This window comes from Eleutherodactylus coqui, chromosome 1 (genome assembly GCF_035609145.1).
Source record: "Eleutherodactylus coqui strain aEleCoq1 chromosome 1, aEleCoq1.hap1, whole genome shotgun sequence".
Taxonomy (NCBI): domain Eukaryota; kingdom Metazoa; phylum Chordata; class Amphibia; order Anura; family Eleutherodactylidae; genus Eleutherodactylus; species Eleutherodactylus coqui.
Genome location: NC_089837.1, coordinates 340,156,328 through 340,180,993, shown reverse-complemented (window position 1 = coordinate 340,180,993; position 24,666 = coordinate 340,156,328). Strand labels below are relative to the sequence as shown.

General features: G+C 41.0%; 1 protein-coding gene across 1 annotated transcript in view; it reads left to right on the top strand.

Moving 5' to 3' along the window:
• The window catches only part of DOC2B (double C2 domain beta), a 613,986-nt gene that overhangs the window by 509,218 nt on the left and 80,102 nt on the right, over positions 1-24,666 (top strand). Inside the window, exon 5 of the mRNA XM_066575887.1 lies at positions 4,747-4,873. Within this exon, the coding sequence (XP_066431984.1) occupies positions 4,747-4,873 (127 nt within the window). The remainder of the gene's footprint in view (positions 1-4,746; positions 4,874-24,666) is intronic.

Below are 24,666 nucleotides of genomic sequence, written 5' to 3'. Positions count from 1 at the left end.
TGTTTTTTTTTAAGTATATATTTTTATTTTATTCTGTAATTTTGTTTTACTTATTTATGTAATTATTTTTCACTATCTATGTCCCCCATGGCATCATGTAAGACCTCTGGGGGGCATTCACATGTCTGATTTTCTTTTATTACACACTTTTCCAATGTAGCTGGAGCATCCATAGGAGCCCTAGTTACAGGAGAAAACATCCCGCTGTAGTGACAATAGTCACTGGCAGAGCTGATCAGGGTCTGCTAGGACCCTGTAACTCACGTAGTGGAAGAAACACTTCCACCTTCATTCTTAAGTACATAGTACTCTTTGAGCACTATGTACTAGGGAAAGGAGAAGACAGAAGGGGTTAAAAACCACTTCTCCCTCCTCCTCCGGATTAGCACCAGCATCTAACAGCTGACAACCCATCCTGCTTCTGATTGATTGCAGAAGCAGAGGCTTTAATCCCGTGCCATATTTTTACTATCGGTTGGGATTAAAACCCAGGACCAAGCGACGTAAATTTATTGCGCTCGGTCCTTAATAAGTTAATGAAGACTTATATTTTTACCACTGTATCACAGTATTAACAATGGAAGAATCTTAGACACCTCTATATTACTATCACTGGAGCTTGGCATTAGTCAACAGTGTTTTTTGTCACCCCAAAGCTGATGGTATTACCTTGGCTTTGGATCATCTAATGTGACGGTTTTATTCTAGGGTGAGTGGGGGCTGATATTTTTAGGGTGGTAAGGGTCCAATATCAATAGACCCTCCCATCCTGATAATACCAAAGCTTTACTTTGGCTGATTATGAGAAATCTATAGATATGGTTTCCACCATGCTGGAGCCCTTTAACTTCAATGTAAAAAGATTAAATAAATAAAAGTAAAACATAACTGCCTGCTGATGCCAGTAATTGTAAGGGACACTATAGTTACTAACACTGTGAAACAGAGATACAGTTTGCCATGCCGGGACTGCCGGCAGAGACCTTGTATGGCTGCGAGTGTTCTGTGAATGCCCACGTATCACACACACGTGGACAATCATGCACAATGTGACTGTCTTTTTTTCGTGGAATGTCTCTAAGATGACTGTAGTGTGAACCTAATCGCAGTCACTTGAACCAAATTGGATGTTCAAAATTTTAAACTAATCCCCTGTCTATGAAGAAGTTTGACACTTGGAGACAGTGATGAAATAACCAACATGATGGATGCCAGCTAACATGCTAAATATGATTTTTCTGAGTGATTACAGGCAGCAGATTTCTGGGCCCATTAAAAAAACTATTGAAAAGGCTTGTACAAGATCAAGAGTTCACCCTTGACATCCACATGATGTAATAAGTATAAATGAGCTATACAAAATCATTCACATAAGCAAAATTATACCACGGAGATGTCATAAACACAAATGCAAATTGCCTGGAATGACTTTAATTACTGCCTTAAAATGCTCCTTTTAGTATAAAGGGAAGCTGCAGTCACACAGGGGAACAGGGTGTATTTTAGTGTATTGTTAATTATTTCACATCCCAGTGGCAAAAAATAAAAATATTCCATGCATGAGAAAACAATATTTTAAAATTACTAATATAAAGTTAATTCCACAGCTGATCCCAGCAGTGCTTCAACCAATATTCCTTGTTTGTAAAAAAAACAAAAAAACAATGACATAGTGACAAGAAGCGAACTAAAACCATTGGATGTGCACATTTGTAACCATAATGCATCAACATGAGGCAATCAAAACGTACAGTATAATCATAATAACTTCCATAAGCTTCTTGCCTAGAACACCTATGGATCACAGATAGCTGGGGTTACATATATTCCATTTATGGACAGTTAGATCCAACACCACATACTGTAGCTTCACACTGGTCACATAATCTTCAAGTAGACGATCAGGGTTTAATTGTTCAAGCATCTACCTGGTTTTCTTCCTGCCAGTGTCAAAATCTATGCCAGTATGAAAGGTCAAAGTTGAAAAGACACCATACCGACCTGCTCCCCGACCTTATGGATAAGAGATTTCTCTTCTGTTTTAAATATATCATAGCCTGGACAATTCAACATCATGTTGTATTTTTTGGACTGTTGGATCATTCCCTTAAGGGCTCATTCACACGAGCGCATTTCGTGCACATTGGCGATGCGTGTAAAGATTGCGGCTATAGTGCTGTAAAAGATTATGTGAATGGGCTACTTTAAGCTACTTGAAGTAGCCCGTTCACACGATCCAAGGTGCAGGCTGCATACTTTCAAGGAGCCTATGGAAAACATGCAGCAAAGATAGGACATGATAGGACAAGATAGGAATGCTTCTATAGGAAACGATTGGTTCTATTTAGACGCAAGCTTTTCACGTGTGACTAATGCATGCAGAATGCAGTCGTGTGAATGAGCCCTAAAGGTCTTCTCTTGACACTGATGTGCCTGGTACTCCAGTCCATCAAATTCAATCCCATTCGGGTGAATAGAACCAGCACCAGTGCGTTGCACAGCCACTAGTACTGACATGATGATTGGCAAGGGTGTTGGAGGTCAGACCCCACTGTCAAACAATTATGGCCTCCTAACATTTAAGAGCTAAGGTGATTTGAATATTTTCAGTTTCGACAATATAGAACAATCTGTATTATGTAAGTGGCAAACAATCAGCAGGTCCTGGTAGAGGGGTGTACAAGAGGGGCTGGGTTAACCCCACTTCAATTATCACAAAAGCCCTAGATTCATCTAGGTAGTACTCAATTTAAAACTGCCCCGCTATTATGGCAAATAAGGCTTATTTTCCTTCAAAACCAGGGCAGTTGTTCTCTGCAGGGCTACTCAATATGGAATGGAAAGTTATATGTAAGAGGGCTGAGAGGGGGAGGAAAGTGGCACTGGAGCTCTGTGGCTTGGCACTGCAAATTATTACTGGAACTACACAGAGGCTCTATGTTTTGTACTACATGCCATCTGTGTGGCCGATACAATATCCGTGTTGTTTAGTTGGTAGTTTATAGAGGCTTGTTGAGTGATCATGATAATTCAGTACTTTGAAATGTAAGGGTGCATTCACTTACAGTGGACTTAGGGCTCAGTCACACGGTCGCATCAGCACCCGTACACCGGTGCCGATGCACTCATGTCACTGAGTCATTACTGCAGAAAGAAGACGGCCGTACCTGAAGACGGACGTCTCTCTGCAGCGCTGATGAAAGAACACATGACTGGCAATGAAGCCTGTCACATGTTCTTTCCTCCGGCGCTGTAGAGAGACGTCCATCTTCAGGTACGGCCGTCTGCTACCTGCAGTAACACGGGCGCCGATGTGACTGAGCCTTAAGCTATGTTCTCATGGAGGAATGAATAGCGGAATTTTCAGGTCATTCCACCTATAAAATGCATGTCAAAATCTACGCCTTTCTGATGTGGTTCTTGGTGCAAATCCATATGCAGATTTAGCCCTGTCAATAGGCAAAATCCACAAGCAGAATTCTGATGCAGAAAATCGTACTTCCATATGAAGAAGTGACACCTTACTTCTTGAGGCGAAAAACGTGCAGAAACGTGTTTTACGCATTGAAATTTCACTCGCAGATTTTGTCCATTCTGACGCGGGTTCACGCCAAAAACCATGCTAGAAAGACACAAATTTTTACATGGATTTTAGAGGCAGATTCACGCAGAAAATTCCACAGTAAATTCCCCCGTATGAACATACAATAAGGGTGCAGATTTTGACACAGAATTATGGCTCCTTCAGAAGGATGTATGCGCAATTGCGCATGCTTCAGCTCTAAGCATTTACGCCATGTACAATGCACTGTTACGCTGTATTGGCACATTTTACTGTTCTTTTCTTTTGAACACAGGGTATGTTGACATGAGCACGGGACAGACTCCTGTCGTAATTTAAAAAGCTATTCAGCCTAATGAGATCCAGATGTCTTCCTTTTTTTCATAGAATTGTGCTGCGTATTGCGCATTTGCACACCTCCCGTAGATTTCTATGGGGACCCTTGATATGCAAATGTACACAAAAATAAAGCATGCTAATTTTTTCCAAGTTCAAAATGCTAGTGCAAAAAAAGCAAATGAGAATGAACCCATTAAAATCAATGGATTCAATTCCCTGTGTATTGCACACGCAAATATGCCCGCAAATACGTCCGTCTGAGACAGCCCTTGGAAGTGAATTTTCTCCTACCGAAATTCTGTACCAAATTTGCAATGTGTAAACGTACCCTAAGGGCGTATTCATCCGAGCATAGACTCAACTATGCTTGCCGGCCCAGAGAATAGTTTGTGCCTGAACGAGGGGAATTTCCTCCCCTTCGCCAGCGTAGAAATTAGGTGCCGTCTGATCTTTCCCGCACGTGGTATTCACAAATGTATAGGGCTCACGCTGCATGGGTATGCAAAAAAGTAGAGCATGATCCGATCTATTTCTCGTGCATAATAACACGTAGTATCTCCTGTATGTATTGCTATTATGCTACATGAACGTTGCCTTTTTGAGTCCCTCTTTCTGTAATGTACTTCCTTTTGAAGATGGTGTCTGCTCACAGCTTTGTAGTTTGAGATGTTCTTCATCCTTTTTTTACATTTCTATATAGTCACGGAAGTATTTTATTACATAATATACTCCTAAACTATTATGCGTTTGATATCTGTACTATGAAGACATAATATTGTGATGCTGTGTGCAAGTCGAATGGTAGATATTTTTATGACATCTATGTATTTTGTGTTTGTGTGCAGAATTTCAGTTTGTGATGAGGATAAGTTCCGCCACAATGAATTCATTGGTGAAACAAGAATTCCTCTGAAGAAACTAAAGCCCAACCAAACCAAAAATTTTAGCATCTGTCTAGAGAAACAGCTACCTGTAAGTAAGCCCTTGTTTATAGAGAGTTTTGGTGCATAGAATGATTTTGTTGTGTATTTTTTTAATTGGGATCAAAAAGAAAATGATGAAGGTGTTCCAAATAGTGGTGTAAAAATAACATTAATATGATTATTAATGTGGTCTAATTACTATATATATATATAAAGATAAATAGTTAGATAGATAGGTGGGTCATACCTTATTAGTGCCAAAAAAACACACCCACAGCTGATTCTTATTCAATCCCAGATATGCTTATTTTCTATTCCACAAATTTCCCCACCCCCACCCCCACCTCCCCTACGTGCCCTGGGCAGTTGCTTCCTGTGCCTATCCTTTGTCTAAGCATGGTTGCACTTTTACTGTTTATGTACCTGCATGACTGACAGTTCACGGCCTAATTTCTTTTATGGCTGGCTAAATAGTCTCTCTGCAGGGTTAGGTCCTTATCTCATACTATGATCTCTTACATTAACGAGAATCAGAAAAGTAAGAGCAGGCTCACATAAGCGTAATTTAATAGTGTATTATGCATGCAACGTACGTGCACATAATAAGCAGGGTGAGTGTAATAATCAGGGTTAGTGGAGTCAATACATTGATTTTCATTTATCTATTCACGCTTGCGTATATACTGTACATTACGTATAATACATACTGTGATAATGTAGTTAGCAGAGTGACCAGCAGAGGACTCCAAAGCAGCCATTCTGCTAACTGATGAGAACACCTGTGTGGGTTGTGGCAGACAGGAAGGTAAAAACTTCGGTTCCTGCTACATTCAGGGGTTGTGTGGAGTTCCTCATTGCTGGATAAGACTGCTCTCTCTGGTATAAGGGCCTGTGAGATCCTAGAGAGGAGCTTTTATGTTTGCTGCCCTGAGATAGTTCTTGGGAGAATACCTGAATAGAATATTATTGATTTTTTTCCCTATGTTGTTGAAAATAAATGTACTAGCTTTACTTTGGCCACAAACTGGCCTGTGTAGGTTTTTTGTGTGCTGACAACGATCTCAAAATAGAAGACGGCGATCCTGAGCAAGCGACAATCCTCCACATAGTCACATATGGTGGAGAGTGATGCGGGCAATGAAAATGGCACACGATGAAACCTTGAAAAGCCAGAGCTACAGTGGTGAGCCCTACTGTGAGAAGTCTGTGGAAATTTAAAGGGCCAGGAGGCCAGAAAAGTCCGGTTGCTGTGGGCTATGGATGTATCGTGCAGCGGAGGACAGCTGCAGATAAGTCGGTGGACTTTTCATGTTGAAAAGGGACCAGGAGGCAAAGATGGCTATAAGGACAGAGGAATTGGTGGGTGGAGCTTCACTACTAGTGGAACTTGATCAAAGCAGGAAGTTTCTAGGATCATACCTGAGATTCTGTCATGTCTTGTGACAGGTCTGGAGACAAATATGACAGTGCTAATAAACTTTGGGATGATGTGTGGAACTGTGCGTTTGAACTTGAAAAATGTGAGTCTTTAAAAGTGAAGCTATTTCTGGGCAGAGACTTTCCCTATTTCTGGCAATTGTGGGATGGAGAGGATCAGCTGCAGGTTGGTGCGGTGAAAACTGCACAGTGTGCACTGGTGTCTAGGAGAGACATATCTGGAGAGTGCACTGACGAAAATGTATTCAAAATATTTTCGGCCGAAATTGACATTATATCATTATGTGATGAAATGTCTTGTTCTGTGCATGAAATGTCATTGATATGCACAATCTGAACAAGTGAATGCAGAGTGTGAACAGGCTGGTATAGAAAGCCCTGCCACAGCCCCTGTAGCAATTAACTCAAATGTGCCCATGGTGGTAGAGCATAAAAATCGTCAAGGCATTTCAAGTGAAGCTCAGGTAGTTGCTAGTAGCAGCCAAATGTCTCCTGGCACGACAGATAGCAAAACTGCAAATGAAAAGAAAAAGACTGCTTTTCTGATGATAGTAAAAGCAGTCAGTGCAGACCCTGAAGTCCAAGATAAGAAAGAGAATGAGAACCTCAGAAATGTAGGCAAAGATGAAGCTGATCGCACAGTTCAGGAGGACCTTGTCATGATGCCTGCTCTTGTGAGGCAAGGATTACTGGTAGAAGAGGTAAGAGAAATTAAGATTGTCAGGAAAGAGAACCTCAGAAATGTAGCCAAAGATAAAGCTGATTGCAGATAATGTCTGGAAGAGCAAGTTGTGCAGTGGGAATAGGAAAATGAGAAAAATAAGTTTGAGAAATATCTTTCAAAGGCTCATGAAAGAATGCAGGATCTCAAAATTCAAATGAGAGCCCAAGAGATAGAGATGACACTTTGCGAGGGGGATTCTACAGATTTGTGTAATTAAATTGGAGAGTTATAAGTACAAATGGCGCAATTGAAAATGCAGTTAGCAAAGAAGGAAGGATAATTGCATACTCCACTGGCAACAGTAGAGGAAGCATCTGCACACCAGATTATCACTCTTATGGCTCAGACAGATGAGCAAATTTTTCACGCGTTATAGGCACAGGAAAAAAAAATCGCACATCACGTGTAGAAAAAAAATCGCATGACTGGGTGCATTAGCATTCACATGTCCTTATTTTTTGCAGGTGCAAATTTTTCCCACTTCTAAAAAACAGACATGTGACCGCTTTCATTGGAAAGCATTGGTTCTAATACATCCGTTTTGAAAATGTGTCTATACATGTGAAAAATTTGCTCGTCTGACTGAGCTCTTAAGAAAAAATGGTGAACTAGAGTTTCAGATAAGTGAACTCCAGGAAAACTTCTGAAATTGGAGAAAACTGCTTGCAGCCAGGCAAGAAAAAACAAACAAACAAGGGTCTTGGAATATATACTGGACTTTAAAGAAGCCCAGGAAGCACTCCATGAGCAAGTGGTGACCCAGCTACAGAAAAGCTTGGATGAGGAAGCTGAAGTATATGAAACCCAAATCCAGGAGTTGACTGAAGAGCTAGAGCAAACAGAAAAGGTGAAAGGAACCTTGGAAAAGGCCAGACAGGCTTTGGAAGGAGAGTGTACTGGGCTGAGCCATGAGGTGAAGGTCCTATTACAAGACAAGCATGACTCTGAATGCAGGGGAAACTGGGTAAAGATGCTGCTTCAAGAGTTGTAGTAAAAATTGCTAAAGGTGATAGGTTACAGACAGAGCTGTCTGAGAAGGTAAATAAACTGCAAGTGGAAATGGTATCTTAGAACCAATAGTGTCAGAAAATGGTACAAGAAGAGACATGCCAGAGGCTTAGCCTTAGTGCCCACCTGAAGAGAGTGGAAAATTTGAGAAATGCGTTCCTTAAGCAGTTAGAGGATGATGCAGAAACAAAGAAAAACCTGTCAAAGCAGAATTCAATACTTCAGAATATGGTTGCAGTTATGACAAAGAAAGTAGAAGAAAATACTGCATACTTGGTCTCTCAAGAGCAAAAGAGAGAAATCTTGGAAAAGTTTGAGGCTACAGGTCAATGGTATGAAGAAAAAACGGCTGCTTATAACAAACTGGAGAAGAAACAAAAGACGTGAACAGTGGCTTACTGAAGAGAAAATCAGGTCTGCAAGATATGCCATTGAGAAATATGCTGAGGAAAAGACTCGTGAAAGAGACCGAAGCGCTCTCCTTGACACGCACCCTGAAGGTAGTGTCAGAGGAAAAGGCTGTCTCAAAAACTTGCCATGAAGTTGAACGTGAAGGTAAGACACTGGGTGTCAGTTAGTCGTGTTGCGGAAAGGAAAGTTTAGGCTAGAAAGGTCTAGGACCCAGTTCACACAGCAAGTAGAAGAAAAGAAAACCTTTTTGTAGGATCTTAAGGAAATTGCACCTGCAGCAAGTGACCCGCAGCCTGAAAAGATTGCATCAAATGAGGTGAAACCAGAAGACTGTGTCTCCCTTTTAAATAAGTTTCAGGCTGAAGGGGTTTTAGGTGCGTCAAATGAACTGCAGTTTAAAGTTGGTTCTGTGTCAAATGAGGTTAAGAATGAAGAAATTCCTCTTTCAAAAGCAGAGGAGACAGGTTTTCCCTGTGAGCACTAATTCTGAGGATAAAAGTGGTGTTTCAGCATCTACTGAAACTGCGTCAGAGAATGTGAAAGTTGAACGTCACTCTATCAGAAAATGCACAGGCTGAACAACGTATCACATTGCTAGCTGAGATGCAGGCTGGAGAAAGTGTTCCTGTGTCACATGATGTGCAAGTTGAAGTTAGGTCAAGTGTGTTAGCTGAAGCGAAGACTGAAGAAAATGTTTTGAAGGTAGTTGAGAATGTGTAAGAAAGTGAAACAGTTCTCAGTTTTATAAAACATGAAGAAAGTTGCAGTGATAACCAGGCACAGAGAGATCTCCAAGTATGGTGCTTTGACCCTGGAAGAGTTGAAATAGTGAAAAGACCAATGGTTTTTGTCAAAAGGGTGGATATGTGATAGTGTAGTTAGCAGAGTGACCAGCAGATGGCTCGAAAGCGGTCATTTTGCTAACTGATGAGAGAACACCTGTGTGGGTGTGGTAGGAAGAAAGGTAAAAGCTTCAGTTCCTGCCACACTCAGGAGTTGCCATGGTAACCAGCCGGGCTCTCTGCGATTATATCGCGAGAGCCCGGTGACTTCACAGAGGCAGTGCGCTCCCTCTGTGAACCCCTCTCATGGGAAGGGGTTAACAGCGGGGGGCGCATCTCTGATGCACCCCCGCTGTTGCAGCGGAAGACCGGCTATGACTGACAGCCGGCTCCCGCTGCGGGATAACGCGAGATCATAAGTGACCTGGCGCTATCCCCAGGACGTAAGTTTATGCCCTGTTGCGGGAAGTAGCTTGCTGCCAGGACGTAAACTTACGCCCTGGAGCGGGAAGGGGTTAAAGGGGTTTTCCCATTATGTTCCACAACCACTCTGTATGTCCTGTTTGCAGCTGACCAGAACATGTGACTGCTTCAGCCAATCACTGGCTATAGAAGGTCACTGTTGTCACTAGTGATTGGCTGCAGTAGTAACATGTATCAATCTGCCGGGGTGCACAGGGTTTCTCTTGCTCTTAATTCTATCAGCGGTGGGACATGAGGCAGCGGCCTGTATCAGAGTATCTCAGTAGCTATATTTTTGCGTCCATAGGGGTTCTCCCTTCTCCAGCTGCTTCTCCTCAGAATCACACAGATTGGATGCTGACTCTTGTATGTGAGGCTCTGCCAGAGGGCCTGGTTCTGAATCCCAACTACCTCCCAAAGCTTCCTCTCTGCAAGAGTGCAATTACGCCCGACACTGGGTACATTTGTTTTTATAGAGCATGCATACGCCCAAGATCAGTCTGCTCCCACATGTCCCTCTGCAGCCAGTCAGGAACAATACAATATTATAATACTATAATCAGAATAATAACACTGAATGACCACTAGAGGTCAGAGTTTCTCCATACAACAAAGTAGATGACATAACAGAGTTGTTACCACATACCTAAGGCTTTCTATAGTTTTTAACATGACCCCCTTACAACTGTAGGAGCCACTAATCATATGCTGCCCTTCATTTTGGCACCATGCCTTGAGATAATCATATGGTAGATTAGATGTCATGTGCAATGTAAAGGAATATAAAGTCTAAGCCAAAAAGATGTAATAATGTAAATGGTATAAAGATTCAGGCAGCATTACAAAATGAGGCAATAAGTCAATTTATATTTCTATATTAGGGATTTCTATATACAGCAATTCTAGAACATATATGCATGTATAGTAGTAAGATATGACAGTAATGCTGGCGATCTATGCAGTAGCTAGAGGCTTTTATGGTTACGCTATTTAAAGACCTTGGTTAATATACTGCAAGTAAAAAAAGTGATGTTCTCTATAGGTGCAGCAAATAACATTCACTGGTCCAAAAATACAGATCTAGCAAAGCCGAGTTTGTCATTTAGTATAGTGTGGTAAAGCTGTATCTGTGGTATTAGCTGTGCACAAAATGACAATTTCCGCTCTTTACAACTGTACCTCTATAGACAGTAGTAGCTTTCAGTTCCTCAAGGATCTTCACAAAGCTTTGGAACGTTGTTCTTCACAAAACCTTGGTTGGTTAGCAACAACAATACATACAATGTCAGTTTTCATCTCAAATGAGAATGTATTGTCAGGAAATGACCTATTGTTTAAATCAAGCTTTTATGTTAAATGTATTTTTTTTTTTTAAATCAATTGGTGCAGTTTTATTATTTTATTTTCCATGTCACTATCTTTATTTTAAAAAAAGTCCTAATATCGTGCAGCTTTTACACTGAGCATATAAGGCTGACACATCCTGTTCTGTAGAAATCACTGCTCAACAGTCACCTTATTATCATAGAGCGGTGGGGTACAGTGACAGGTAAAACTTCTGTCATAAGACTAGAGGCAGATTACACTTGACAGCAGCTGATGGTCACAGCTCACTGCGTCTGAGACTTGAAGCCTGTTCCCAATATGCTTAATACTGATCTTGGTATCTAGAGTTCTGAGCCAGGTGTCCACCAGGCAGATTAGACATCAGATCAGCCAGTATTAACACTGGAGTTAAAAAATAAAAGTTTAGTGGGATTTTTAAGTGCCAGTAAATATGTGCACACAGTCAGCTTGCTTTCTTGCTTTACTTTGCCAGTTTACCAAGTCCTAGGAAGGGTCAATAAGGTCAGGACTAAGTGTTAGAAATTACACAAGCAGCAGAGTAATGGAAGCAGTCACATTCAGCAGTAACTGCCTGTACAGCCCCAAGAGTGGAGGTCAGAGGAAGAGAATATTGTGTCATGCTCTGTGCGCACTACTTTCTATCTTCTAATCAGAGGTGCATGTCGGGAAGATTTCATGTTGTACAGTACTATGCAAAGGTTTTAGACAGGTGTGGAATAAATGCTGTAAATGCAGAATGCTTTAAAAAATAGTAGTATTGATGTACGATCTAAGACGAGACACCCAGGTACGTAGGAAATGAATTTATTTTTGTGTCGACACTCCCTCAGAGGAACACTGTGATTGTAAATCTCTGAGTGGCTATTACATCACATACGTAGGTTATATATTAAGAAGGCATGCTTATTAAGGTCCCCTGTCCACGGCCATGACGGAATATCGCTAGCGATATTCCGCTGCGGGTGACGAGGGAGGAGCTCTGACAGGTCTAAGCGGTGAGTCTATCTAACAGATAGGCTCACCGCCGAGAATCGCGACAAATCGCAGCACTCTGTGATTTAGATACCGCAAGCAGAGAATCGCTATGATTCTTCACTCATGTACGCCGGCGCTGAGCTTTCCATAGCAACACTATGGAAAGCTTCACGCAGCATGATCCGCTGGTGATTTATCATCATCGCCCGTGGACATTCAGCCTAAAAGTTACCACTTATTGGTTCATCTTGACACACAGACCAGAAAGTATGTTTTTACTTTCACTTAGCAAGTTTAGTGAAGGGAGGGAGAGAGAGTATAAGGAGAGCAAGGAGGGTTAGAAGTGAATTCCAATTACTGCTAAGTCCCTGGTATCTGTTCACACAGTGTATATCAGCTACAGCTAGTATCACATAGGACAGGATTAATACATAGCATAGCAGACTGGATATATTTTTGTTAGAGAAAAAAACATCTTTTCGTCAACTACGTTTATACCAAGGGAAGTTAAAAAAAAGTTAGTATACAGTAGCTACTTTTCATTTGGTAGATATATATGTAATAAACAGAACAATATATAATATGCTTCAGCCTTTGGGCTAATAACAGAGAAAAAATTGCTTGTAAGTCCTCGTACCACAGTATAATTTATTTTTGTCAATTAACAAATGCAAAGTTAATGAACAAAATAGAAATCCAAATCAAATATTTGGTGTGACCACTCTTTGCCTTCAAAACAGCATCAATTATTTTAGGTACACTTGTACACAGTAACTGAGTCTTTAGCATTATAGTCAAGTGTATGATTAACCAATTATACCAAACAGATAATGATAGTCATCACTTTCATATGTAGGTTAAAACACAGTCATTAACTGAAACAGAAACAGCTGTGTAGGAAGTTTAAAACCAAGTAAGGAACTCTGCTATAAAGGTGAGATTGTGAAAGACAGTTTCATGTCACAGGTCATACACCATGGCAAGACTGAGCACACAAACAAGGTAGTTATACTCTAACAGCCAAGTCTCCCCTAGGCAAAGATGTCAAAGCACATGAGTTTCAGATGTCCAGCTTTGCCATCAGCCCTAAACTGCCATAAACCAATGAGACCCAAGTACGCCCATCCATTATTTGGAGAAGTTTGGCCAGAATTGGTCTTCATGGAATAATTTTTAGCCAAAAAGTCATACCTTCAAAGTAGAAAGATAGGCCAAGTGACTCAGCTATGCACAAAAAGACTTAGGAACTAGGGTGCAAAAAAAGGCAGGAGGTACTCTGGACTGATGAGTCAAAATTTGAAATATTTGGCTGTAACAGAGTCAGTTGGTTTGCTGAAGGGCTGGAGAACGGAACAATAATGAGATGCACAGATTAACTAATTCCTGCCTCTTCCTGCTTTGTGAGCTCCTCCTCATACCCTCCCCTCTTAAAAGGCACAGTAGTTTACAAATCTCTGACACAGCAGAACATCAAATAAACAATTAAACAGTCAGCGACAACCATACCCCCTTACATGACCACTTCTACATTAGCTCGAGGACATTTGGGACCCAGGTTCAATTCCCAGCAACCAATTAGATAGTTATGACTGTTGTTCCTGTGGATGGACAATTAGTTAGTTCCTATTTGATCCTTTGCTCTCACCTTTGGACATTACCCTGTTTTTTTGATAATTTGTAAGGATGAGATTTATAAAATATTGCATTTTTATACTTAAGCTGTGGAGGATTTCTACAGCTATTGTGAAGCAGCGTGTTTCATTTTCCATTCTTAATATTAGCTGCTTTCAATTAGAAGCAAAAAATCCCAACATGATGTTCTCCTTCCTGCGTAGCTTATAAATAGCGTGCCCGGTTACTGTCTTCATCTCTGTTATTAATAAAGCTATAAGCGGAAAATTGCTTGCTGTACATTCATAAACACAGGCCAAATAGATAAAGACAAGTCATTTGTAACTGGGAACAGTTGCATCTTACTAGAGGTTATTCCCATTCAATCATCAAACTCAGTGAATATATGTCAATGATTAGAATTTGTGTCTGTAGGCTTAGGATGTACAGCAAAAATGGCCCATGCTACTCAGAAAAAAATATGCGGTGTTAAATACTATTTAGTCTTAAAACTAGCATTATTGTTATACAGGTATCATGTTAACCAGGAAAAAAATGAATGGGATGAAGTGGAAGGGACCTCCAGGGTCATCGGATCCAGCCCCCTGCTCAATGCAGGATTTACTAAATCATCCCAGACAGATATTTGTCCAGCCTTTGTTTGAACACTTCCATTGAAGGAGAACTCACCACCTCCCGTAGTAACCTGTTCCACTCATTGATCACCGTCACTGTCAGAAAGTTTTTTCTAATATGTAATTTGTGTCTCCTCCCTTTCAGTTTCATCCCATTGCTTCTAGTCTTTCCTTGTGCAAATGAGAATAGGGATGATCCCTCTGCAGTGTGACAGACCTTCAGATATTTGTAGACAGCTATTAAGTCTCCTCTCAGCCTTCTTTTTTGCAAGCTGAACATTCCCAGATCCTTTACCGTTCTTCATAGGACATGATTTGCAGACCGCTTACCATCTTGGTAACTCTTCTCTGAACTTACTCCAGTTTGTTGATGTCTTTTTTTAAGTGGGGTGCCCAGAACTGGACACAGTATTCCAGATGAGGTCTGACTAAGGAAGAGGGCGATAATTACCTGACGTGATCTAGACTATGCTTCTTTTAATACATTCCAGAATTGTGTTTGCCTTTTTGGCTACTACATCACATTATTGACTCATGTTCAGTCTATGATCTATTAGTATACCCAAGTCTTTTTCACATGCGCTGCTGCTTAGCTCAATTCCTCCCATTCTGTGTGTGCTGTTTTCATTTTTCTTGCCCAGATCTAAGATTTTGCATTTCTCCTTGTTAAATACCATTTTGTTAGTTGCTGCCCACTGTGCAAGATTTTCTAGATCTTTTTGAATACTCTCTCTCTTCCCTAGTGTTAGCCATCCCTCCTAGGTTTGTGTCAACAGCAAATTTGATCAGTTTCCCATCAATTCCCTCCTCCAGATCATTTATAAAAATGTTGAACAACACTGGGCCTAAGACAGAGCCTTGTGGTACCCCACTTGATACATTCTTCCACTTGGATGTGCAGCCATTCATGACCACTCTTTGAGTACAATCACTCAGCCAGTTGTGTATCCACCTAACAGTTGACTTGTCAATCCCATATTTGGTCATTTTTTTCAATAAGTGTAGTATGTGATACTTTGTCAAATGCTTTACTAAAGTCAAGATATACTATATCTACCGCATTTCCCTGATCAACCCAGTCAGTGATACTATCATAGAAGGAAATTAGATTCGTCTGTCCAAAATCAGCCAAGCATTTTCATCCAACAGATATCACCCCCTACTCCCACATAAGCATTATTATTTCAGTGAGAACAAGGGGTAGGGGAATAAGTCAAGTTATAGTTTGTCATCAAAGAATTAGGCATGCTGAATTTGAACATGCCTATACACCTCCTTTGTTGGGCCATTAAGGGACAGTTGAGCTTTCTCCATGCATATTAAATTGTTTACCCAATCAATCAAAATCGGCAGATTCAGCCATGTTTGAGCTAAAGTGTATGGTACGTTTTAGTGTTGACAATAATGTAGGGGGACATTTCCTGGTCAAGGTTAAAGGGCTTCTCAGACGATTTTATTCATGATATAGCTATCCCCTCAGTATATACTGTATAAGTGAGCTAGTCTTATGTTGGTTAGTTATTCCTTTCTGTCTGAAACTCCTGCGATTTTTTTTACCCGGTGATGCGACAGTGTTGATTATGAAACTAATGATTTTCAATGGTTTCATACTCATTTGCGATGTTTCAACAGAGCTTCACATCGCAGAGAAGAAATCTGTGATATCGCTCAGTGTTTTCAATGGGGCCAGTGTCAGCAACGCTAGCCCCATTGAAAACATACGGAGTATATCGCGGACTTCTGCCGCAGCTGTGACAGCGGGGATGAAGGAATCCGCTGTGACAGCTGTGGCAGAACTCCAGGATGCTATCCCATTGCTTTCAATGGGTTCGGTGCTGCTGCCGGCCCCATTGAAAGCAGTGATTTTGTGGCAACCCCGCAGCATGATTTTCAGGGAAGGGCTTGAAATATAAGCCCTTCCCTGAAAATCATGCCTAGCTGGTTAAAAAAAAAACTTTACTCACCTCTCCGACGCTCAGACACGTGCTTCGGCTGGATCCCCGCCTCCTGAAAGGGCTATGCTGATTGGCTGAGCGCTTAGCCAATTACAGGCAGCGCCTAATTGAAAACACTGGCAATATTGAAGCATTTTTTTTGCATTGCGAGGCAATTGTTTTCACTTGCTCTCGCAGCGCAAGAAATAAAAATGCCAGTGGGTGTGAGCCCTAACTCCTACTATACTTAAAATAGCTGTTTTTCCTCTCAGTTAAAAACTGTAACCATTTTATAGCTCTAATGCTTCTAAAATGAGAAATACAGCAACATGCAGCCTGATTCTGAAGTTATATGCCCTTCCAACCGTCTCCTGTTTTTTGCTAACATTGTTATAAAAGAAGTAAAGGGCAAATGCAAGATAATGTCACTGTAAGAGCAAACTAGGACAGGCTTTATTTGTAGACTGTAACCATAGAGACCCATGGGTGTGCATAGGATCTCTAGATACAAAACAGAAGGACACTTTCAAAACTGTAAAGTTGCTTCATTTTTTTATTTTAGATACAGTGGGCCAATAAAACTTGTTGTGCTACAAAGATTGATCTTCCATGTAGGTTCATGTTAAGATAAACAAACCAATAACGCCCAAATTTGTATAGGTAGGAAAACTTTTATCTTATAGTAAAAGCTGTGTATGTTCATGCTTGTTATCATCTGTTTGGCAGCAATTCAGACAGTCAAGTGCTGCAAAGCTGCCAATTAAATAAGCTGAGAAACAATCTAGCTCATTTATCAGTGCAGTTGCAGCAGTCATCTGGCATCACTGCACTGAAAAACATGGCATCCAGACTGATGCCATATGAATGATGGACCCCCACATCTTTCACCTATACAAACAACCCGACTGGGTTGATCAGGGAAGTGCAGTGGATATAGTATATCTTGACTTTAGTAAAGCATTTGACAAAGTATCTCATAGCATACCTATTGAAAAAGTGACCGAATATGGCATTGACAAGGCAACTGTTAGGTGAATTCACAACTGGCTGAAAGGTTGTACTTAAAAAGTTGTGTTAAATGGCTGCACATCCAAGTGAAAGAATGTATCAAGTGGGGTACCACAAGGCTCTGTCCTAGGCCCAGTGTTGTTCAACATTTTTATAAATGATCTGGAGAAGAGAATTGATGGGAAACTGATCAAATTTGCTGATGACACAAACCTAGGAGGGATAGCTAACACTAGGGAAGAGAGAGAGAGTATTCAAAAAGATCTAGAAGAGCTTGAACAGTGGGCGGCAACTAACAGAATGGTATTTAACAAGGAGAAATGCAAAGTCCTACATCTGGGCAAGAAAAATGAAAAAAACACATACAGAATGGGAGAAAATGGGCTAAGCAACAAAACATGTGAAAAATACTTGGGAATGCTAAATAGATCATAGACTGAACATGAGTCAACAATGTGATGCAGCAGCCAAAAAGGCAAACACAATTCTGGAATGTATTAAAAGAAGCATAGTCTAGATCACGTCAGGTAATTATCATCCTCTTCCTTAGTCAGACCTCATCTGGAATACTGTGTCCAGTTCTGAGCACCCCACTTAAAAAAAGACATCAACAAACTGGAGCAAGTTCAGAGAAAAGTTACCAAGATGGTGAGTGGTCTGCAACTCACGTCCTATGAGGAACGGTTAAAGAATCTGGGAATGTTCAGCTTGCAAAAAAGAAGGCTGAGAGGAAACTTAATAGCTGTCTACAAATATCTACAAATAGGGCTGTCACAGTGCAGACGGATCAGCCCTATTTTCATTTGCATAAGGAAAGACTAGAAGCAATGGGATGAAACTGAAAGGTAAACAAATTAGATATTGAAAAAAACTTTCTGACAGTGAGGGTGATCAATGAGTGGAACAGGTTACCATGGGAGGTGATGACTTCTCCTTCAATGGAAGTGTTCAAACAAAGGCTGGACAAATATCTGTCTGGCATGATTTAGTAAATCCTGCATTGAGCAGGGGTTGCACCCAATGACCCCGGAGGTCCCTTTCAACTCTACCATTCTAAAATTCTATAAACGTCTCTGTTTATCAGGGGTAAAAGGGCACAGTCTTCTAGTTGCACAAGTGTAACCAATTTACTAAATATTCTCTGTCACTTTTTTCAGTATTGTTGAAGATGTATGATGTGTATGTATGGTGTCCCACACGTGAACATCTACTGCAAACCAAGTATATTGTACATTCAATTATTATGCTGTGAATTCGGGCTTGGTCACTGTATAAGCCCTACAGCCTGCTAGAAGTTTGATAGAAAATTCTAGAAACAGTCAGCCAATGTCCCATGCCATTTTTTAGTGTCTGTGAAAGGAGCTAACGACTTGGCTAGGGTAGAGAAGGAGTTTCTGAAGAGGTAGAAGGTGTTTGCCTCTGCTTAGGGAAATGCAGAGGAAAGTATGGGCTTACTACCAGACATTGAAAGCTATGGTAGTCATGAGGTCTAATGAGGTGGGTAGCCAGCTAGCTCAACTTTGGTCTACAAGCTGCTATGCCAAGACATTGAATGCTATGGTAGTCATGAGGACTAGTGAGGTGGGTAGCCAGATAGCTCTGCTGTGGTCTACAAGCTGCTACGCCAAGACATTGAATGTTACAGTAGTCATGAGGACTAGTGGGGTGGGTAGCCAGCTAGCTCTACTTTGGTCTACAAGCTGCTATGCCAAGACATTGAATGCTATGGTAGTCCTGAGGACTAGTGAGGTGGGTAGCCAGGTAGCTCTACTGTGGTCTACAAGCTGCTACACCGGGACTCAGAAGCTGAAACTCTGAGAAGTTAATTTCCAGATAGAGATCATCATTAGATCCATGGAAGACTGATGATTCATTTGTGGTTGCAACATGGCAACCAAGAAGGAAAGCAGGTCAGAGAGTGAGGAAAGCCCAAGTGCTGAGTGAATAAAAACTCAACTAAAAGTAAATTACCAGCAGAGGAAGTGTTAACCTCAAAGAGGGGAGAAGTAGCCTGAAGAGACTGTCTGAATACCTGCTGTTGGTGTCTGAAGTGGACTGTGCACTAGACTGGCAGACTGTTTATGCCCTATATTACCAGTTAGTTAAGTAAAAACAAGGTGCCTGTCTGCACGGTTATTAGCTGTCTTCCCCATCATTGCTACACCTCATCATCAACCCCACATACTCTTGTAATGAGTTAGCGAGTGACTCACCATGAAAAGTATAGGATATACCATCCTTCACGCGGTCAAGTCAACTCCTAATCGGTATTATTGTACCTTGTCACCACTGGAGGTTAGGGGTGGTGACAAGGTACCAGCTGTCAAAGAATTTAGTAATTCCCCCAGCTTCTGATTGGCTGGGGGCGTTACTAAATTCAAACAGGGCAGGAGGAGAACTGCGAGACAGGGAGTGGGTGCGCAGCCAGAGGCAGAGGCGCTGAAGGACACTGGCTACTGCCATTCAGAGGTGGGGCTGGGAGCGGCGGCACACACACAGGCAGCAGAGGCGAGGCTGGGAGCGGTGGCGCACACACAGGTGGCAGAGGCGCCGGAGGACACCGGAGAGGCTGGGAGCGGCGAGCTCTTCAATACTCCAAGTGGCATCCTGACACAGGAGGAGGACTGCAGCAAGAGTCGGAGTGGCGGGTGAGGCAGAGGCGGCGGCTGAGGCACACGGATAGCGGACCCCATGAGTGAGTGACCGGGGCAATTCCTGGCAGGTATGGAGCTGACAGCTGGCACAGCTTTTGCAAAAAAATGCCTGCACGGCACACTGAGGGAGTGCAGGGACAGCTGCAGCGTGTGTAGTGATTTTTCCCTGCCCTGGAGGGTTAGGGTTAGGGATTAGTTTTACTATAAGCCTTACATTATTAGCTGTAAATACTTCTGCTTTTAGAGCTATGAATGTAAGGCTAACTGGAAAAACTAATCCCTAACCCTCCAGGGCAGGCAAAAATCACTACACACGCTGCAGCTAGGACCTTACAGAATTCACCCAATTGGGAGCTAGCGGTGTGACAGGGGCGTTCCTCCATCCAGGCCCTGTCAAACTTCTAGTTTCTGGTGGTGACAAGGTAAAATTATACCCTCCTAATCACTGTAGTCACCACGTATAGCAGTACAGTAAAGGCACTACAATGGGGGTCCTATTATGGCTTCATACAACATGAGGCTGTAATACAAACGTGCATATGGCCTATCAGTTACAGAAAGCCAGCCTGAAACAGTCTTATTACGGACTCATCTGATAGGGAGACTAAATTGCAGTCCCATTACAGTTGTCTGAAACTGGTCTTTGCATAATTTTCATTTATCTGAATTTACTCTTTAACCCCATTTGCGTTACACGTTGGACTATATACGTCCTAGCTGCACAAACCCCATGCTTTTAGCAGGTATTTAGCTGTCTGCAGCCTATGTTGTATATGGAGTGGGCTATTAACCTTTTAAATGTCCCGAAAGTTCCCCTGCGATAAGTGCCATCCGGGTGTCATGGCAGAATGGGGACTTCTGAAAGTCCCCAGGACTGCTATGATCATTTGCCTATTACAGGCATGCCAGTGGCACATCTTTAATAGGCAAGCTGTTAAAATACAGTATAATGCAATATCATTGTATTGCATTATAGTGTATAAGTGGTCAGAAGATCACAAGTGCAAATTCTTATGAACAATTCTTTTTGTCAGTTTTTTTTTTTTTTAAAGTATCAATATATTAAAAAAGAACGTATAAATTTGGTATCACTGTACATGTACTGACCAACAGAATAAAGACAAGTGTCATTTGACCTGCACTATGAATGCCATAAAAATACGAAATGATGCAATTGTAGTACCTTAAATTGTAGCATTGAAAAAAATTAATTCGTCGTGCAAAAAAACAAGCTCTCATGTAGCTATGTCACCTGAAAAATAAAAAAAGTTATAATTTAATGAACATGGGACTACCAGAATAGCACTATGTGACCTGGACGCAGGAGCATCAATGATCCTTGGTTATGAAAGGGTTGCACTAAAGTTTCATCTATATTGAAGAACTAGATAAGTAATAATTGCACTGGTATAATATTATTACTAGCAATGAAAAGGCCACTGCTTTCAAAGCTATATAAGACTGCCAGCGCATGATGACTGCCTGTATCAGGTAAAGTATGTATTGATAAATAGCAACTTTTTGATGATGGCTCCTACAGGAGATTTTTTATCAACTCATTACAACTGGTAGGGTTTTAATGAGTTGATGTACAATTGCCTATTTTGAAATTCTATGATATAATAGTTCAGTGACTTCAAACCGGGTTGCCACTTGGAATGGAGGACCTTCAAAAACAGATGATATCCTGATGGTGGCACTAAATTAGTTATTATCAATTTCCAAGAACTGAAACATTATAAAACATCAGCGCACACTGAACCTACGTTAATTGCACCATTCTTTGGGACGGTTTCACATGAATGTATGTGCAAATACGCACACTTCAGTGCAATGTATTTGCCCTATGAATGAGGTTGATTTACATGTGAATCTGCACATTTTACTGTACTTTTTGCACATGCATGGCACATTCATTTTGCACGCAACATTCCGTGATTTAAATGGCTATTTAGCCTAATGGGTTAGGCAAATGTGCACTTGCACACCTCTCATCTATGAATCTGCCCTTAAAAAGACTTTACAGTGAACTAATATGAGGCTCTACTTTCTATTAACATAATTGCTATAAAATAAAGTTGGTAAAATTTGATATTTATTACTACCTACATAATACTGACCCCAATTTTTTTGACCATTGACCTTTCAACCTTCTTTTTAAGCTGGTCCACATAAAGGTTGATGATGTGAAGCTTTTGCTTGTAAGCCATGCTTAAACTAATGTGGATTTGGCATAAAAGAAGTATAATAGAGATAACCAATTTTTGCTACCATGTAGTACTACAGATAAAATTGTTGAAGGAATACAGTATATAAAGACTAGAGATTCATGTGCCAGTCTTATTATGAAATGTGCTGGAGTAAGATGCCCCAAATTTATTAAGAGGCGCACATATCTTTGGCTGCCCATGTGCCAGAAAATGAAATCTATAATTTCCCCCATTTTATTGAGTAAATTATAGTAAATTTAGCAGCCCATGCAAAGCCACCAGCAAACCTTGCCCACTTTAAAACTGTCGAGAGCAACATAGAATTTCTAAAAGTGCCACATTTTTGCACAAATAAAAAGTGTGCACCAAAATGTGTAACTTTTTTCCTCCCTTGATATATTCCCACCACTGAGTTTTCTGCCATAGTAAATAAATGTACTCCCTTTTTTTTTGCTTTTTTTGGAGGGTGGTTGTTAATTATTTTTACCCATTTTTACCTTAATTTCTTGTCATTGCTGTGAGTTCTCTTTTTAAAATTTTGGAAACAATCATTTTAAAATATTTTTTCTTACATTTGAAAATCTACTATTATTACTAATTAAAAATCCGGTGTTTAAGTAAACAACAAATCAAAAGGCACCTTGACTAGGATTGGCATTAAACATAAATCTGGAAGACGCTCAGCCAAAAGCAGTACACTTAAAACACAGATATCATGCACCACATAATCTTATGAAGAGCTCGGTGCATTGTCTAGGTGTACAACCAAGTTTTTGAGCAAAATATTGCTGCAGACGAGTTAAGAAAGTGAAATGTATAGAAAATGCCTAGTTAGTTGCACTACATGTATCATGCCAATGTGCATTATATCAATACAGTACATTTCGGGCAGTTTGCACAATCTTTATGTATCCTAAATGTGCGCAATGCATATCATTACTGTTATATCTTCCTTGTTGTGCTTAAAGGGGTAACACATTGGGGTACACTCACTAATACTGCCATACCACGTCATAGTATACCAGTGCAGAATAGCAGTGTAGCGTGTATCATATCCTCCAACACAGCACACACGTTGGGAATTGGATGCACACTACTAAACAATGTGATTGCTTCAGCATTGATAAAACTGAGAGATACATTTCCTTATTCCAAAACATACCAAAATTTTCACTGAAAAATTGTAGTAACGGAAAAAGTGTTATCCACTTTATATGTATTTGTAGAAAGAAAACTGTAAATGTCTAAAACTCAACTTAAACTTGGGTCTAAGAGAAGTGACACATTGACAGCTTTGTTTTGTGTACCTTTCCTTCGATCCTTTCCCATGAAAGGAACGAATAAATGGGACCTTCCCATTCAAACATTGGTGTAAGATGATGCTAAAAAAGTGATTCTTTTAATTGTATCTATTGGATCCAAGTTTGAGCTACACCATAGAAATCAATCTTGAGGACAATGCTCCCCATAACCCTATGCTGTGTAGCTCTCCATATGAGTTCTGGGTTATAACCATATGTGTAGTGGCCCAAAGTACATATATCTGACCCCTCCATAACTCATACATGTCATGTATTTTATGTAGATGCTCTGTGCAAATTTTCTTGTCTTTATTTATGTGTATTGCACAGCTGCAGCATGTAAGAGGTTAGTGTCTGTGAATGTCTGGGATATGTCTGGAAATTGTAACCAATTGTCCTGTCACATAGGAATGGAAGTGTAAGGTGTGGTTGAAAAGAGTTCCATTTTCTTCAACAGTAGTGTGTGGAATGAGAGTGCAGACCGCATGGGGGTACCTTCAACCCTCATGTGGTGAAGGATGGAAGAGAAAGAGAGGTTCCTGAATGACTTAACCCCAGGACCCTTATCCTAGGAGTGAGAAGGAGCGCGCCGGCACGTGCAGTGTTCAGACACCTGCCTGCAAGTGAGTGTCAGTGGAGCGTTGTGTCCTCCTCTGGTGTGCGTGTCCAGGAATGGAGTCATACAGATAACCTAGACTGTAGGCCTGGTGTCATCCTATGTCCCGGAGTGTGTGTGTCCAGGAGCGGAGTCATACAGATAACCTAGACTCCAGCCCCGTTTTCATCCTGAGTTCTCCTCCCTGACATCTTTAACCTGTTTATCCTGCAGTGGTGTGTGGAGTTATATCCTCCTAAAGTAAAGTTCCAGTCACTGCCCATTCCCAGTGACTAAAGTTGGACTTTCTTACTTCTTATGTTGGATATCCTGCAGACTAAGGAACAGTGGCGTCACCCGTGACATCTTTATTTAAGCCCACCACAGCATTTATTCAGGTAACCGCTGTCACAGCATTGCCTGGAAGAGACCTAGCGGTGCCTTGGCTGAGGTTACGCGCACCCCTCTGGGGAAGAGTTTGGTAGAGCCACCGTGACAAGTGCCAACTCTATCCCCGCCATCTCCTCAGCATGTGCCTCGGGTCTCTGTCGCTGCAATATGCACTAGCAATTTACAGACATATTCTAACCCTCAAACAATGCCAATTTGGATAGTATAATTCTAGTAACAAATTTTGAGTAGAAAATATTTACAAATTAATGATGTCTTTTTTTTCAATATTTAATATGTTTTCCTTCATTTTTTAAAGAGTAACTTAACTCCCCTTGTTGCCTTATTGATTGTACCT